At 44.1% G+C, this 19,117-nt stretch overlaps 1 protein-coding gene across 3 annotated transcripts in view; it reads left to right on the top strand.

Moving 5' to 3' along the window:
* DOCK3 (dedicator of cytokinesis 3) overlaps nt 1-19,117 on the top strand; it is a 179,051-nt gene that overhangs the window by 62,502 nt on the left and 97,432 nt on the right. For all 3 annotated transcript variants that reach the window (XM_081106290.1, XM_081106292.1, XM_081106291.1), the window contains exons 6-9: nt 7,870-8,018; nt 11,969-12,053; nt 16,518-16,559; nt 17,050-17,204. In XM_081106290.1, coding sequence (XP_080962416.1) covers nt 7,870-8,018; nt 11,969-12,053; nt 16,518-16,559; nt 17,050-17,204 — 431 coding nt within the window. The remainder of the gene's footprint in view (nt 1-7,869; nt 8,019-11,968; nt 12,054-16,517; nt 16,560-17,049; nt 17,205-19,117) is intronic.

Genomic DNA, 19,117 nt, shown 5'->3' with positions numbered 1-19,117 from the left:
AAGGGAGAGGGGGAAGAGGGAAAAGAGGGAGAATAGCATTGATGTGAGAGACACATCGATTGGTTGCCTCCTGCACCGCCCCTACCAGGGCCGGGGATTGAACCTGCAACCCAGGTGTGTACCCTTGACTGGGGATCGAACCCGAGACCTTCAGTGTGTGGGCTGACACTCTAACTGCTGAGAACACTGGCCAGGGCAACCTTGTTTTTTAATAGTTAATAATTGTCTCTCTTTTCATTTGTTTTGTTTCCTCTTTTTTGTACATCCTGACCTTCTGGCAGAGATGAAAATCTCCTTTGAGTATGTTAAAACATTTTAGGTGTTTTACCAGTTTAATGTTTTTCTCACCGATGTCCTGTATGAAGCCTCCAGTATCTTGTGTTAATCTGGCCTGAGAATTTTCCCTGCCCTTTCCCTAGGTCCCCTTGTCTTCTGGGTTAAACCAGTGTCATCTTAATTTTTGATTTATTTCCTCATTTGATGAATCACTTTCTCCATATCTTCCTGAGAAATGTGTGTGGGAGAGTTTTGGTTTTTTTGGAGATTTTGCATATTTGGAATGTCTTCAATATATCCTTACCCTTGATAGATAGCTTGGGTTGACATAAAATTCTCGGTTACAAACACAGGACAGAAGCTTTAAAGCGTTGCTTCCTGATTGTCTAGTTCCCAGTGTTGTTCAGAAGCCCAGTGTTACTCTAGTTCCTGGCTGTGAGTGACAATTTTTTTCCACGGAAGGTTTTAGTGTCGTGCAGTTTTCAGTGCTGCTCCTAGTTGCGTCCCTTTTCATTGATCATGCTGGCTCCTCCGTGAGCTCTGCCCGCCTGGAAACTCATGTCCTTCGGTCCCGGGACGGGTATTGCGTTACTTTGACACCTTCGCTTTTGTTTTCATCGTTTTCTCTTAGAATTGGCCATCTTAGAATGATTCACTCATTTTCTTACATCTTCTCCCCCATTTGTTATTTTATTACCTTTTTTCTTCTGCTTTCTGGCAGAATTCTTCTATTTCTATCCTATCCTTTGTACTAGATTGTGCTTATAACCACAACTATCTTATTTCTAATCTCCAAAAACCCTGTGGGCTCTGGCCCTTTAACTCCTGTTATATCCTGTTCTTACTTCATGGGTGTAATACATAACACCTCTGTGCTGCCTGAAAGTACTATTTTATGTGAAATGTTCTTTTACTCCTAATATTGTTTCTGTTTGTTCATTATATGGTGGTATTTTCTATTCCTACTTAAGAATGAAGCATTAAAATATTGACAAAGTTTTGTGAGCGGGGCTAGTGTTGACTGACTGCTGGGCATGACTGTGGAGAGAGTAGAGAGGCCCAGCTTGTCACGGGGAAGAGGAGGACCCTCTGCTTGCCCTCCTGGAGGTGGAGGCTGGCTAGCGACGCTGGGGAGCTCAGTGTGGGCGAGGCACCGGGGATGTCAGCCTGTTGACCACGTAGGCTTTCATGTCAGCTGCTTGTTTAACACCATCAGCTCTTTTGGTGCCCCTCATGTGCTGACCCTGCTTTAACCTCTGCAGAGAGTGGCCGATCTTGTGGGGAAAGCCAGGCAGCATAGAGTAGGAGTGACGACCTGACAGTCTCACAGCCTTTTATTTTTATTTTTTAATATATTTTATTGATTTTTTTTTTTACAGAGAGGAAGGGAGAGGGATGGAGAGGTAGAAACTTGGATGAGAGAGAAACATCGATCAGCTGCCTCCTGCACACCCCCTACTGGGGATGTGCCCTCAGCCAAGGTACATGCCCTTGACCGGAATCGAACCTGGGACCCTTCAGTCTGCAGGCCGATGCTCTATCCACTGAGCCAAACCAGTTTGGCCTCACAGCCTTTTAAAGACTTTTAACCAATTCTCCTGTTTCTATCTCCCTGTCCCCCCACACACACCCTTCAGACCCATCACACCCACACCCACACAGGCGCATGCATAGCATACATGCATTTAGAGGTGGAGGAGTAAGTATTCAGGCCAAGCAAATAGATTGTACAGTAGAGGCATACCCATATTAGTGAGCAGTTTAAAACGGTGGTTCCCAGCTTTTGTTGGCCATGCCCCACCTAAGCATCTCTAAAATCCTGCCCCCTTGACATATGATCCTTATTACTCAAAAAGTGAGCTCCTACTCACGTCGAGGAAGCCTACAAGGCCATTCACTTGGTCTAAACAAGCTCCCAAAAACATGGCATCCATGAAAGAGAAAAAAAGAACGAAAGGACAGTTGAAGAGCTGAGGAAGAAACCACTAAGAAATTGTTTAGAAATAATAATAATATGAAGTGATCTGAAAAAATAGCAAATGAAGTTTCAAAACATAATTGAGAACTGAATTGCACAAATATGTCACAATATATATTTATATACTGTATACGAGGCCTCTAGAACTATAAGAAATGCAAAAAATTCACTGTTAATAACTCATTCTCGAATTGCCCCCCTTAAAAATCACATTGCCCCCCTGCGGGGCGTGTGCCCCACAGTGGGAACCACTGGTCTAAGAGTAATTTTCACATTGCTTGTTTGCATTTGTATTTCTTACAAATATGTACGTGGAGATAAGTGCGAAATAGCTTGGATTCAGATATTGTTTTGTTTCACAGGATTTTCTCTTTTGAATTCATTTTCAAGCCTTTGCTAATTATGTAGTTCAACAACCTAAAATGGAAGTTGAAATCCTGGACTTAAAAGATATTTGCAGCAGAAAGGTGATTAGTGTTGCAGGTACTGCAGTTTAGATGTTTTTATATTGTACTGAGATGAGCTCTAAAGCTTTGTGGTATAACACAAACATTTTGAATAGGATTAGAGGTTAACTTATGGTAAGAGGTTTGATTATTAATAGCAATTTTAAAGAAAAGGAATATTGGAGAAGTTTAAATAAATTCAAGTTTAAAATGGTTATTTTGTTAACAAGAAATGAGACAATAAACCATCTATCAACATGTAAAGTAAATGTTCCAAAGTAAGAGGTAAAATGGAGACATCTGGGACTCTTCCCTTAACAACTTGAATTTTAGATGTATAGTTTAACTTTCATTAAATTGATTTTCACCTAAAGTTTTTCGTACTAATGGCAGGACATTTGTTCTCTTTGAGGAGATCATTACTTTTGATGTAATTTTAAGTAGAGTTTTATAATCATATCAGCATGCCTTTATGAATATGTAGTTTTAAATAAAGATGGCGTACGTTAGGATGGATCCTCTACAGTGTTGCTCATCTGCTAATTCAGAGGCATCATCGCAGCACAACCTTTCTCCCACATTGGGTTGCATGCAGTTCAGTAAAAATAATTTTTAAATCGGGAGTATTAAGCCTCAGATTTTTTCTGCAGAGTTACAGGGATTCTTGCACAAAGAGAGGCAAATTCTTCTTGGCACATGGTTGCAAAGTAGTTAAATTTATAGTTTCTGCTGATTCTTTGGTCTGTTTCCCAAATAGTCTGTGACTGTTCTTGACAAATATTAGACTATTGAGCTTTTGGAGAAGCTGAACGTGTGGCTAAGATGGGCTACAGATTTCTTTTTCCTCATATACTTAACCCCTCCCCTGCTTTTATTTGAGCAGTGACAGGAACTAGGGATGATTGTGCAGGAAAGCTAACCCTTACCCCTGCCTCATCACACTGTTGTTTTAATCTGCTGAGGAGCAGACCTCTCAGTGGAAAAGCTGAGTGGGATATCCCGCTGGCCTGTGGGGTCAGGTGATCCTAGGTAAACCGTGTGTTCGGGGGCCAGTCGCCAGATTGCTCACCTTGAACGGTGTGTGTACATATACACATGTATGTAATATTTCAGTATCAATAAACATTATACATTGACTCTTGAACAACATGGGTTAGGGGTGCTGACGCCCAGCACAGTTGAAAATCCGTGTATAACTTTTGACTCCCCCAAAGCTTAGTTGTCCCTCAGTATCCTCAGGGGTTGGTTCCAGGACTTTCCATGGGTACCAGAATCTGCAGATGCTCAAGGTCCCAGTGTGAAGTAGCGTAGGTCAATGCATACAGTTGGCCCTCCACATCCATGGACTGCCGCTCATGGATTGAAAATGTGCAGGTATTTAATATTGAGAAAAAACCTGGGTATAAGTGGATTTGCCTAGTTTAAACCCATGTTGTTCAAGCGTCAGATGTCCTTGGCTTAACAAAAACACAACCTTTTAATTCATGCTCACAGATCTGGGAGTTGAACTCCCGTTCCCCTGCTGATCTGTGTTACCACTCTCTATGGAACTGTCTTCCATCTTCTCTAGTCTCAGACTCGCTCCCACCCCTCTCACTCTCAGCCGATGGCCTTGCATTTTATGTCCTTGAGACTAAAGCAACCGAGGAAACATACGGTCTCCTGTCACCAAACCTCCCAACTACTGTGGCATTAGCCACATCCTATACTTTCCTCTTTGTGCCAAAATTCAGGGTATCCAGCTTAAGCGAAGCCTCCTCTTTTGACCTGGGACCCACCTCTTTTTGGCTACTCAGGAATTTAACACCTGCATCATCAAATATTCTCTCTCTATTAGATCACTCCCTTCAGCATACAAATAGCCTGAAATTCTCTCCCTTGGTCACACAGCCCTGTTCTGCTACCTCATTGCTTTGCCTCCAATTACTGAAAATTCTACAAAAGAATTGTCTGTGCTCTGTCTCCATTTCTTTTTTTGTTTGTTTTCTTTTTAAAATTTAAATATAGTTGGTACACATTATTATATTAGTTTACAATATAGTGTACAATATAGTGACTCAACATTTATATACCTTATGATGCGATCACCACACTAAGTCAAGTAACCAGCTGTCATCATGCAGCTGTCACAATATTTTAAACTACATTCCCCTTCTTTTTCACCCATCTTCTCACCACCCCCCCACCCCACCCCTCTGGCAACCATCAGTTTGATCTCTGTTTCTATGAGTCTGTTTTTGTTTTGTTCATTTGTTTTTTTAAATTCCACATATAAGTGATATCATATGTTTGTCTTTCTCTGGCTGACTTATTTCACTTAGCATAATATCCTCTAGGTTCATCCGTGCTCAGTTCTCTCATGAACTCACTCATGCCATCAAAACTGCCCTTGTAGAGGTCAGTGATGGGCACTACCATGCCAAATCCAGTGACCAGTTCTCAGTCTGTATTCTATTTAATCTTTCAGTGCATTTGACAAAGTCCTTTTTAAAATACTGTTTTCAATATTGCTTTTTCTTTCATCTCCCTGCTTATTCCTCCCTCATAGTTTTCTCGGCTAGACAATTCTCGATTTTCTGACGTCGGAATGTCACCTGTCAAATTAGCATGTCCAAATTAAACCCTGTTTCCCTCTTGCAGATGTGTTCCCAGGCCAGGAAAAGGGGTGATCTTTGACTTCATTCATTTCCCACCCCTAATCTATCCACAGATCTTGCTAGCTCGGTCATGTCAAAACCAAGCCTTACCATTTTTATCACCACCGTCTGACCTTCATCCCGTCAGGCGTCATTCTGGGGGTCATTGCAATCAAGAGCTTTTCACTGGGACCCCTGCGTTCCTCTTTTTCATGGTTTCCCCTCAACAGAGCCCTCAGGGTGATGCTTTCAAGACTTAAGTCATAGCACACCACACTTCTGCTGCAAATTTCCAGGGGCTTCCCATCTTGTTTGGAATAAAAGCCAAAGATGGCACGCAGGCGGCCTCATCTGGCCCCTGTGGCCTCTGACTGCAGCATCACCACTCCCGGTTCACGCCGCCCGGGGCACGGATCTCTGTCCACGCCAAGTCCCCTCCGCATCAAGGCGTTTGCGCTTGCTGACTGATGCCTCTGAAACTCCCCCAGTTTTCTCAGATGCTGTCACCTCACTGCCTTCATGTTTCTGTTCTCAGTTCAGCTCCCAGAGAAGCCTTTCCCTGGCCACCCTACCTAAGGAGCACCTCTCCCTGTCCCCGCCAGCCCACCAACAGCTACCCACTGTCCCTATTCTGCTTTAACATTGCTTCTTAGACCTTAACCACCATCATTTATTTCTTTTCCTTTTGCCCGTCTCTGCTCTGTGGAATGAAAACACAGGAGTAGGAACTTCTGATCACAACACAATGGTAGCATTCCTCCGCTGCTCCGTGAGCATTTGTTAATTGAGTGAACGAATAAGTGCTCATGTACATATGCAGTGGGTTATTACATGTGGTTCCGTGGGAAAATAATAATTCCAACTTTCTGTTTTAAATTTAGATAGGTAGCCCTGTTTTATCAGAACCGCACTGCCTTTACTGCTTGTCTTCAAGATCTCACTTTGCCAGATGATGCCGTTTGCTTCGGCCTTGCTTTTTGAGCTGGCAGGCCTGTAAATCCTGCCCTTCGGCCAGCTTGTGTCCCAGCAGGTGCTTAACTTTCTTCATATGCTCATGCACTAAAGAAGGGCCAGCATGCCTTTTGAAATGTTCTTAGAGAACATGAGTCCGTAGGTTTTCCAGTTAAAAATAATTTCTCTTTAAGATAGACCTTTAAGTCTAGTGCTCCATTAGGTGATTTCTCAGTAGTATGATGTTTTTAACATTTGTCATAAGATCACTGCCATCTAAAAACATTAGCCAATTTGCTTTACAATTAACAAAGCAAAAACATTTGTAACTTACTGTATAATTAAGTTTATTTATGGCCACTTAGATCAAGCTTATTTTGGCAAGCCCCCTTTTAGGGGAAATCTCAGATAGAGATTTTACTAACAAATAGTATGTCAGTCATTTTCATTTCATGACACACATAAACTAATTACTAAAATTCTGTGGCACATCAAAAATATATTCTATTTTATGCCTATCTGACAAAGAAAATGGGTATAATTTTGATTCTTTCACGCCGGATGGCTATTGTTGTGTTGCCTGTTGTCATTTTTGTATTTGACACCGTAAGGGAAAAGAGGCCAGTGCCCCTGCTCAATAGGCAGGTAGTGCCTGTTTCAAACGTTCTTGCGACGCACCGGCTGAAAATCACAGGATTGGCTGATCTGTCTTTCAAAGCACTCTATTCAGATAAGTTACAGCCCATGAATTTTAATTATATAAAATTATGCTTCTCTATAATACAAAGAGAAACCTAAAAATCCCCAAATAAAAATTTCATTTGTGAGCAAATAGGAATTTAGTTTTAAAATCTATGTTCTTAAGTACATCGTTTTGCTCAAGCGTCTACTGTCATGGCACTTACATTTTTTTCTTGTAAGTATAGCCACTGTGACATCATTAAGTTCATTGAAAGGTTCCCACTTAACTCTTATGAAGGTGACACTTTTTATTAAACTAAAAAGACGAGGCATCTGTGACACTAGGGACACATACTGTTTACAGAAGCTCATTAAAGCCGGATGAGGCCTGGAAACCAGGAGGGAATGTTCCTCCGGAGACCTCGGCTTTATGTGAAACCGGAGTGCCTTTAAATAGGGCAAGTGATTCTCGCTCTCCCTCCCCCCGCTGAGTATTCCTCCTGGAAAAACCGGAGATGCTTCTGGATGGGTGGAATCTTGGTTGCCCAGGCTAGCACCTTCTGTCGGAGCAAACAGATCTCAGCTCCTCTGTGACTTCCCGTTCCGATTAAGTGTAGTGAGGAGGATTCGCTGGGAAATGAGTCGTTGAGGATGGAGTGGAGATAAACAGCGCTGTGCATGGCCCAGGGCGATTGCAGTGCGCTAGCTGTCCCTGCGTGGAGGTTTTTAGGCAGTACAAACTAAGGACTTTAACATTCTTAGATAAACTTCTCTTTGCATTGCCTTTTTTAGAGGTTTAGAGAAATGAGCACTTTCCATAGTTTAACTATTTCTCTTTCTTTTTTCATTCCTTTTCCATGTCCATTTTTTATTTCACCCAACACCAAAAATGCCCTTTCAGAAACACAAAGTAGATCTTTTCTACAAACTACGCCATGTGATGAATGAACTTATTGATCTTCGAAGGCAGCTACTGTCTGGTCACCTGACTCAGGATCAGGTGCGGGAGGTTAAGCGGCACATCACCGTGCGACTGGACTGGGGGAATGAGTAAGTATGTCTGTTATTTGGGCATCTCTCAGTTTTATTTACTATAACTCAGTCCTCATGGAGTTTGCACTTAATCATAGCTTCTCTTTAGTGATGAAAAGTCATTATATTATCTGCTAAGCTTTGACCATTTTTACTACGAGTTGTCATTTCTTTTAGTTTAGCAAAGGACACTCATTGGCTCTACTCACTGAACTCTCTCAGCCTCCATGTTAACTTCTGGAAAAATCAGATTGGACAACATGATCTGCTGAGGTCTCTTCCAGCTCAAATTCCTTGATTATCGACCTCAGGAATCAGAATATGCTTTTGTTTCATCTTTTAGTACCTTTTTAATAAATGTGAATTTGGTGCCCTTTACTTTTTATAGTCATGCAGTGAATCTAAATAAGCATATACACCAATGGGAATTTCTACATCTGTACTTCAGAATATTCTTAACTAATTTTCATTCACATATAGTCCTGTATTTATAGGTGTGATTATTTGCTATTGCCGTATAAGTACAATCCTAAGACTTTGGTATGGAAAGCTAGAGTAAATAGTATTTAGATTTTCCTTCTTCCTAGACTTAATAATTGATATAATTTTCAGGTACTTTTGTCTCATTATCTTAAAATCATGTCCATTGAACTTTGAAGTGACGAGTTTACTTCCTATAAGATATACATATACCTAAAGTATATTAGTACAAGTCTGTAGCTCCTCTCCCTCTCAAGACATCATTGAAATATTAGAAAATAAAAAGAATGGGAGGGGCCAGCAATAAATGAGATCTAGAAACCCATTTCTACAAAGTAGTTGGAGGATTAGTGACAGAGGAAGCCGAGTGTGTGGGGGAGATGTTAGCTAATGAAGGAGCTGCTCCTTTGTTAACTCCCAGAATCATGGAGGGTAGGAGTGGGCCTTGGAACATAAAAAAGGGGGATTCTTGAGAGTCCGTAAAAGAACTAATCCACCACCACGAGGGAATGCCTGGCTGCCAGGGGTTTTACCTCAGACTCCAAATACCAAGGCCAGCTGCCCCGGAGGAAACTGGACAAGAGAGAGCCGGGGCCTTTTTGTGGGTTTCAGAGCGTAATGGCCAAATCCCTTCCACTTAGCAAAAAGAGAAACTGCTAGCCACCCACCCATGTACAGAAAACTCCCACTCTTCGAAGGGCTTTGAAGTCTGAATAGACAATCCAGTATCACCAAATATTTAAAGAAATCCTTCCATAGGGAAGAGACGGAAATCAGAGTAAACAAAATACCTAGCCCAGAGGAAGGCATCAGGCCCCCGAGAGAATCAGAGAGGAGTAAAGAACTTTTTTATTTTTATTTTCTTGATTGATTAAAGTGTTACATATGTGTTCTTACCCCCTATTGCCCCCCCCCACCCCCGCTCATGCCCTCATCCTCCTAGTGTCTGTCCATTGGTTAGGCCTATATGCTTGCACATAAGTCCTTTGGTTGCTCTCTCCCCCTGACCCCCCGACCTGCCTTCCCTCTGAGGTTTGAGGGTCTGATCGATGCTTCTCTGTCTCTGGGTCTGTTTTTGTTTATAAGTTTATGTTGTTCATTATATTCCATAAATGAGTGAGATCATGTGATATTTATCTTTCTCTGACTGGCTTAATTCGCTTAGCATAATGCTCTCCAGTTCCATCCATGCTGTTGCAAATGGTAGGAGTTCCTCCCTTTTTATAGCAGCGTAGTATTCCATTGTGTAGATGTACCACAGTTTTTTAATCCACTCATCTACTGAACTTTTAAAAAATCTCTGAGTATCCTCCAAAATAATCAAGAAAATTTATTATGTAGAATAAAATGCTATGAAAAAGGAACAGAGTATGTGACTTCCAAAATAAAACCTTTAGGAAGATAATTTTATGTTGTCACTAGGAAAATCAAAAAGAATGGGAAGTGATTGAAGAAAGAAGGGCAATACAGAGGGTTAGGCCAGGGGTCCCACATCAGACATTATAATTTCCAGGAAAAAAAAACCACAAAGGCAAATAAAGAAGACATCCCAAAGAAATGCTGGAAGAACATTTCTCAGAGCCAGAGAACCAGGAGTCTTGGGATTGGAAGGGCCCCCCAAATGCCTAATATGAATGGGGAAACCCAAAACCCACGCAAGGCACATGAAGACAGTTCAGTGTCCCAGGGGTGATGAGAAGATCCTAAAAGGTTTTCAGACAGAAAAACAAGTCTTAAGAATAAGGACTACATTGGCCTCCAAAGTTTTATCAGTAACACTGGATGCTAGAATATGATGAAGTAATATCTTCAAAATTATGTTGGGAGATGTGCAACCGTACTATCTAATCATTCCCTGCACTTCCTGGTAACTTCCCCGTCCTTAAACCATAGAGAGGCCAGGAACCTCCCCCCGAGGGGGATTTGTGGTGAACACGTGCTGCTTCTCACTGTGCAGCCTCTCTTCCTTCTTCCAGTGGGGACAGTCGTCCAACTTAGCTTTTGAGAACTACTCTCTCCATTAAAGTCAATCTTAGTAGAAGGAACTTGTCTTCTATTTTATCAGATCACCTGTGGATCATTCTCTTATTTCTTAATGAAATCGAGAAAGTAAAAGGTGCTGTGCTCTAGTGACTTCCAGGAGAGGGAAAATACTTGCTCTCAGGGGAGAATTAGCCTGATGAGTACCAACATGGGCTTGACTGAAAACTGCCGTATTTCTTGTATTCAGCACCTTGGTCGGTGCATAAAAGGTCTGTGAGGTGAGTGGATGGGTATGTCGGTGGATAGCTGAGTGGACAAGCAAGGCAAGAGCGTCAGAGTGCTAATAAGAGAGAGTTTGCATGGGTATCACTGTGTGCAGTGCACTGATTCAGAGCACTTTCACCCTTTCCCAGTCCTATTGACTTAGATCCATCTGCATTTTCCCTTAAACTCTTATATTGAAAACATCTATTTTAATTGGGTTATTTGCATAGTATTTTTGTTACTTAATTCTATTATTAGTCTATCATATATTTTGTGACCTCTAGTGGTTAAAGAATATATATAAAATTTTGTCTCATTTTTGTATTTAAGAAGATTTCAGTGGCATGACTACAGAATATTTGGAAAATGTTCTAAATGGTCACTTGTAAAATGAACAAGCATACATACTGTTGTAAGCAGTTTCAGGGGTCCACAGTTCCCCTGGACTCCAGGTTTAGAGCTGTTTTTCTAGAGAGAGAGGAAGGAGCTAACATTTATTGGCTATAAACTATGTACCATGTTTGAACCCAAGAGTTCTGATTATGTCCAGTTAGTCACTGTCTCACACTGCCTCCAGGTCGACGTTAATCACATGACTTCTTCCTTTCTGCCCAGGTTGTACCAGATCTTCCAAGTATTGAGTTCTTTGGGAGTAGTACTCCTTGGTTAAACTTCTGTCTAAAGTTTCTTAACACATTAGCTAATATGTGGTAATGTCTTTACTCTATATAACCCAATGTCAGTTTTAATTAAGTTGAAAAATGAGATAAAATTCCACCAAAACATACATTTCTTTGCATTTATTATCTTCAGCAGGTGATTTTGTTCTGTGTTTAACTTTGGATTACTCATCTACTTGGATCCTAGATAACTTCTCTTGGTAGTGGAAGTGATGCATGACTGAACCTTGAGCATGCTTGTAGGATGGGGAGAAATAAAAGAAAAGTGACTTATTCATGATCTATGGAAAACCCATCCTTAATGAACACAATCGGTCTGTTAACAAGGTGATAGCAAATGAATCCTTCTTACCATCACAAGGGGACTGCTGGCGCCTAGACGTGGGTCAGCCTTACCTACTCACCTAAAGGCAAACACAGTGAAGTATTACCAGAGGCCTGTACCCCCGAGGCCGGGTCTGAGCCCTGTCCACAAGCTCATGGCGGCCTGGGCTTGCGGCACGGACAGAAAGCTGAGCATGCGAGGACATGCGTGCTGAGCGTGGTCTTTCTCTTCACTAGGCATTTGGGCCTGGACCTGGTGCCTCGGAAGGACTTTGAGGTAGTGGATTCGGACCAGATCAGTGTCTCTGATCTCTACAAAATGGTAAGAAACCTAACGCTTGTTCCTGCACACCTCCTCTTTCTCCTGTACTTTCCCTAATTATGTTATGAACTAATGTTATGAAATAGAAGTGTTCCTTTGTCTTTGTCCCAGTATGATGAAGGGGCCTTCCTTATTCTGGCAGGGTATCACACTTGCTCTTCTAAGTGGAATTACTGTGGAGAGAGCTGGGCTGTGCTGTCAGTGGACATTTCTCGGTTGTGCTGGTGAACAGAGCCAAAGCGACTTCAGCCTTCACCAGTTCCTAAAGTTCTGTCTCTAGTTGAAGCTTAAAAGAGCCAGTTATTGGCGAATGTAGTGATTAACCATGGAAATAATGTGTCAATATTTCTAAGAGAGAGAGACAACCTGTTAAATCCTTGGTTGTTAACAAAAATGTATTGAGTTGGCAAATGGCCAAGATTACATTTTCTAAGCTGACTGAAAAGAAGTAAATGAAAGAAAGATACACAATTTTAAAGTAAAACAAATGTCAGAAACCTCAGGTGACTGTTAAGTTTAGACTAAGGGACTGGGTGAAACCTCACTTTAAGGAGAATGTACATATTCAAGGAGCACTCAGGGTGCCCCTGAGGTGTACATACTTTGCATAATTATAAAGGTAGTGCTTGTTAAAATACACTTCATTTTCAAAAATGTAATAGAATCTGAAGACATAGTGTGTATATATTTTTGGGGGACACCATTTTTTGGAACACCCTGTATACTGGTGAGAATTACAAGTTTTAGAAAGAATTACAAGTTTCTATTTAAGAAGATAAAAAGGTGTTCAATATCACTAATCATCAGGGAAATGCAAATTAAAACCGCAATAAAATATTACTTCACACCTGGAATAGAATGCCTGTCATCACAAAGACAGGAGCTGAGTGGTGGCCAGGATGTGGAGAAGAGAACTCTTGTGCACTGTTGGTGGGAATGCAAGTTTGTATAGTCGCTATGAAACTGTATGGTGATTCCTCAAAAAATAAAAAATATAACTACCATCTGATCCAGTAATCCCACTTCTGGATATGTACCCAGAGGAATTAAAATCAGGATCTCAATGAGGCAACTGTACTCCCATGTTCATTGCAGCATATTCACAGTAGCCAACACATAGAATCAACCTAAACAAATGTCCGTTGGTGGATGAATGACTAAAGAAAGTGCTGTGTATGTGTACAGCAGAATACTATTCGGTGGTAAGAAAGAAGTTACCTGTCATTTGTGACAACATGGGTGAACCTTGAGAGTATTGTGCTAAGTAAGTCAAAGAGCGAATGACAAATACTTTAAGGTCTAATATGTAGACTCTGAAAAAGCTGAATTCATAGAAACAGGGTAGAATGGTGATCACCAGGGGCTAAGGGTGGGGGGATGTTGGTCAAAGGGTACAGACCTCTACAGCGAAGAGGATTGCGTTCTGGGGATCTGATGCTCAGCATGGGGATGGTGGGTGAGAGCGGGGTATTGTGTACTGGAAGTTTCTAAAAGGGTAGTTCTTAAATCTCACACCCAGCAACAGGCAGTTATGTGAAATGAAATTAGCTTATTTCACAGCATATATGTGTATAGAATCATCACATCCTACCACCTTAAATTTATGCAGCACTGTATGCCAGTTATATCTCATACAGCTAGAAAAAACACTTTCCTAGAAGAGAGAGATGAGTCTCCAGATTGGAAGGGTAGAACGAGTATTTAACATTTAATTGTGAAATTTCAGCTCACAAAGCTGAAAAGCTTCCTGAGAGAAAAATAGGTCACCTACTAAGGATTTGTTGTAAGAATAGCATTTGTCTTCCTAAAAGCAACTTTGAAAACTAGCAACAATGAAGAATTGCCTTTAAAGTGCTGACGGGGACAAAATTCAACCTAGAATTTTATGTTTACTGAGCCACATTATCAGTCAAATGGGAAAGTGGCCTAGAGAGAATTTTGCTCACTTAGTCTCAAAAAAAAAAATCTCTTTCTTTAAAAATCCTTTTCAGGAAACCACTGAATAGTAATTTACTTATTTAAAATGTGGGAGGAAACCAAGAGACGCTATTATGTGCCATCAGGAAAGGGCTTCTGACTCAGTTGAGAGGTGCAAAGAATGCTCGGGGTGACCTCAGAGAGAAGTCCCGGGTCACGGGGGTGCAGCCGGCCTGAGTAACTGGTCCTCGTGGAAGCAGAGGTGCCACCAGCAGGTGTCTCTCCAGGTGAAAGCCCCCTTCATGGAGGGGCTGCTGGCTTTCCCGCGTGGGAAACGCTGTTGAAAGGGCTTTTGGAGAGCTATTGGAGGGCATAGGAAAGGCCCTATAATTTAAATAAAACTAAATGTTGAAAGGGCTTTTGGAGAGCTATTGGAGGGCATAGGAAAGGCCCTATAATTTAAATAAAACTAAATGACCTCCAATACAAAAGCAGAAGGCAGTAGAAGAAAGGAAGTGTAGTTGAAGTCCACTACTTGGCCTAGCGGTGAACAGGAGTTAAATGTTACAATAGTATAAACAAGTTTTGACCAAAACTCGTGAGACATTACACATAGAGTTGAAGTGAAATAGCTATAAACAAATACGATAATCCTCAGCTCCCATTATAAAAAGCCCACAATAGAGAAATCGAAAATTGGATAGAGCAAGAGTATTGTAAGTATGACATATAGAAATATTTTATTATTTTAGGAAAAAACACAGTAAAGGTACAGAAAGTACCTTTTTGGGGCACAGAACAGGGTGAACAGAGGACTGATAACTTTATTGCAAACTTTTTAAAAAATATTTTTTTTATTGATTTCAGAGAGGAAGGGAGAGGGGGAGAGAGAGAGAAACATCAGTGACGAGAGAGAATCATTGATCGGCTGCCTCTTGCATGCTCCCCACTGGGAATCGAGCCTGCAACCCAGGCATGTAGTCCCATGAATGAATATTAATAGTCAATAATAATTTGCTAATTTAACTAACAATGCACATGAATATTTAATAGCAAATATGGCTTGTGAGATGCATTTATTTATTTATTTTAAAGTGGGAAATGTTTTTCTTTCTTTTTTAAAATATATTTTATTGATTTTTTACAGAGAGGAAGGGAGAGGAATAGAGAGTCATTTAAATGAATATTTAATTTTACTTTAGTTTTATCTAGGGTTACTGTGTGTATTTGGAAAAGAAATGAGACCATTCTACTCAGAAACCAGTCTTTGTGCCTGTGTGATGTGGAACATTTCACCGAATGTGCGTTTCCTCGCACTTCTAGGGTCCACAGGAACAGGATAGAAACTCACTATTGAGTTCACCAAGACCAGGCACCTAATGTTTGTGAGCTGATCATTTTATCTTTGGCAAGGGTTACTTCTAAATGTGACTGACTTTTCTATAGTAACTAATTATAAGAAGAATACCAATAATAAGAATACTAATCATAGATAACAGTGGTCAATCACTCACAAATATAGGTATATACTAACTTAATCTGCACAAAATCCTGTGATGTTGAGTTCACAAAATGTGATCCTTGTCCTGGCCTGTTGCTCAGTGGTTAGAGCGTTGGTCCTCGGACTGAAGGTTTCCCGGTTCAACTCCCAGTCAAAGGCACACACCTCATCTGCTGGTTCGCTCCCCACCCTCGGTTGGGGTATGTGCAGGAGGCAGTCAGTCAATATGTCTCTTTCCCTTCGATATTTCTCTCTCCTCCCTCCCTCTCAATATCTCTGAAAATCAGTGGAAAAACTGTCCTCAGGTGAAGATTTAAAAAAACGTTATCCTCAGTTTACAGAGGAGGAAACACAGGTGTGAGTCAAGATGGAAAACCAGGTGTCCTGACATAGGTTCCTAATTACTATGTCATGCTGCTTCTCATGTGAAATTTGAGCCTCATAATACCCCTGTGAGGAAGACAAAAGCCTTTATCTTATTGTTACAGTTAAGGAAAACATCTCTTGGCGAGAGTAAGTGATTTCCCTGAAGTTTCACAACCTACTTGGGTGTGGCTGGGGGTGGAATCTGCTGCTTCTAACTGAGCCAGCAGCCGAGGACCCGCAGGGAGAGGTGCTTGGGAGGGAGCCCCTTCGGGTTAAGGCAGCGCCGCCTCGGTGCGGAGGCCGGGAAGCTGGGTCCCGCGGCTCAGGGCACGGTGCTCAGGGCACGGTGCAGGCAGCATGTGGAGAGAAGGAGCAAAGCACAGCTCCAGTGGCAAGTACTTCCTGTGGCTTGGCTGGCCCCCCGAGCTGGAGAGGCTTGGGTTTGGATCCAGATTTTGTCCCCTTCTTGCCATGTGAGCTTCAGCAGACCGCTCCCGGGTACTAAGCCTGAGTTGTCCAAGGTTTGATCAGATATGAGTAACACTTATCTAACGAGGCTGTCAGAATTCAATGAGATCATATATGTCAGAGGCATAGCAGAATGCCTAACATACGGAAAGAAGATGCGTAACAGACATTTCCTTCCCAGTTGAGTGAATGGTTCTTTCCTCTCTCCATAGCATTTGTCCAGCCGGCAGAGCGTACAGCAAAGCACCTCCCAGGTAAGCGGCTCACCAGCCCCCGGGGAGGCACCAGGAAATGGCGCCCCCTGGCTTTTCCTCTGGGAGCCCGGCCCTTTCCCAGGTTTGTCCGGCTCCCTCCTCTGTGCATGTGCACACAGCGCGGCCGCGAGAGGAGCCCGAGCGGCTGGCTCAGCCCGCACGGAGACACGTGTCACTGAGGAGGGCACTGTTCCACTCGCAGTGAAGTCACGTGCACCAGGACCAGGCAGGATCCCCAGGAAATGACTTGGAAATGGTTCCCTGGGGAACTGAGGTGTTTGTGACCTGGGGGAGACTGAGCTCCCTCGTGAGTCGGAATTCCGTTCCTCCATCCGTGGCTCGCTGTTCGCTGCTCCCGGCTGCGTGTGCGCCCTCCTGCAGAGAAAACACCTCCAGGCTCAGTGCGGGAGTTAGTCATTTAGTTTTCCTTTTATTTGTGATTAATAGCCGTGAGTCAGTAACACAGCGCTGGGTTTGCCTTTCTCGTTAGGTAGACACGATGCGCCCACGTCACGGGGAAGCCTGCCGGGTGCCAGTGCCCCATCACCTCTTCCTCAGCCTGAAGAGCTTCACCTACAACACCATCGGGGAAGACACCGACGTCTTCTTTTCCTTGTACGACACGAGGGAAGGCAAGCAGATCAGGTAAAAGCACTAGAGGTCCTGATGAGGCTGAGGCTCTGGGTTCAGATGGTAGCGCTCTGGCCTTCGGGGAAGCAAAACAAGATCAAGTAGCCTCCCCTCACGGAGCTGGGCGCTTTGCCTCAGGCCCGTGTGTCCTGAAGGCACGTGTGTGGCCTTTTTTTTCCTGTGCCTCCTTCCACGTGGGGCTCAAATCCCAGTCTGGGCCGTCAGCACTGCAGGGAGAGAAAGGGGGCACCTGTTCAGCCAGAGATGAGGCTCAGGGGGAACACGGAGCCGCAGGGTCGCAGGGTCGCAGGGGCCCAGCTCCAGAGGCAGGACCCTGGGCTCTGCCCCCGCGCACGCGGGAGAGAGGGCTCGCAGGGCAGCAGGCGGTGTGTCCGGAGTGAGGCAGCCGCACACGCACGCGGGAGAGAGGGCTCGCAGGGCAGCAGGCGGTGTGTCCGGAGTGAGGCAGCCGCACACGCACGCGGGAGAGAGGGCTCGCAGGGCAGCAGGCGGTGTGTCCGGAGTGAGGCAGCCGCACACGCGGGAGAGAGGGCTCGCAGGGCAGCAGGCGGTGTGTCCGGAGTGAGGCAGCCGCACACACGGGAGAGAGGGCTCGCAGGGCAGCAGGCGGTGTGTCCGGAGTGAGGCAGCCGCACACACGGGAGAGAGGGCTCGCAGGGCAGCAGGCGGTGTGTCCGGAGTGAGGCAGCCGCACACGCACGCGGGAGAGAGGGCTCGCAGGGCAGCAGGCGAAGTGTCCGGAGTGAGGCAGCCGCACACGCGGGAGAGAGGGCTCGCAGGGCAGCAGGCGAAGTGTCCGGAGTGAGGCAGCCGCACACGCACGCGGGAGAGAGGGCTCGCAGGGCAGCAGGCGAAGTGTCCGGAGTGAGGCAGCCGCACACGCGGGAGAGAGGGCTCGCAGGGCAGCAGGCGAAGTGTCCGGAGTGAGGCAGCCGCACACGCACGCGGGAGAGAGGGCTCGCAGGGCAGCAGGCGAAGTGTCCGGAGTGAGGCAGCCGCACACGCGGGAGAGAGGGCTCGCAGGGCAGCAGGCGGTGTGTCCGGAGTGAGGCAGCCGCACACACGGGAGAGAGGGCTCGCAGGGCAGCAGGCGGTGTGTCCGGAGTGAGGCAGCCGCACACGCACGCAGGAGAGAGGGCTCGCAGGGCAGCAGGCGGTGTGTCCGGAGTGAGGCAGCGCGGCCCTCAGTGCCGCTCCAGCCCGCGAGGGGACAGCAGCTGCCCGGCAGGAGGGAGGGGGCCTGGCTGGGGGGAGGGGCACTGCCAGGGGCTGAGGTGAACCTACTTTCCCCTCCTCCAGCTCCTCTTCCCCAGAGGCCGGCTGAGCTATAAAGTTCCTTATCTTTCTGGAGGCTCAACCCTTAGCAGATCCAGGATTCACACATGGTTCTCCCGTTCTGTAGGGTTTCTCCACTTCCTTGATAATGTCCTTTAATGCACAACAGTTTTTACTTTTGAAGAAGTCCAGTGTTTCTAATTTTTCTGTCATTGCTTTTGGTATCATAAGCACATTTTAAAAATTGTGTACATATTACTTTGAACAATTTGATGCCAATAAACATACTCAGACATGCAAGAATGTTACTTTGTAATAGCAAATATCTTAAGGCAGTCTAAATAAATAATAGTGTAACCTTTGAAAATACTGAGGCAGAAAGAAGTGAGGGACTAAATTAGTCTTCTGTTGCGTAACAAATTGCCACAAATATAATGGACTAAAATGACTGATTTTAGTTCGCAGCTCTGTAGATGAGAAGGCTGTCCAGGCAGGTCTGAGTGCTCTGCTCAGGGTATCACCAGCAGAAGCCAGTGTCACCTCGGCTGCATTCTAGTCTGACAGCCCTGGGGGGTGTGCTCCAGCCTCACTGCTTGTTGGCAAGATTCCGTTTCTCACAGTTGTAGAAAGGA

Source organism: Myotis nattereri, assembly GCF_964212035.1.
Source record: "Myotis nattereri genome assembly, chromosome: 14".
In the NCBI taxonomy this organism is placed as follows: Eukaryota; Metazoa; Chordata; class Mammalia; order Chiroptera; family Vespertilionidae; genus Myotis; species Myotis nattereri.
The sequence above is the reverse complement of the archived record's forward strand: the minus strand, read 5'-3'. Positions and strand labels throughout refer to the sequence as shown.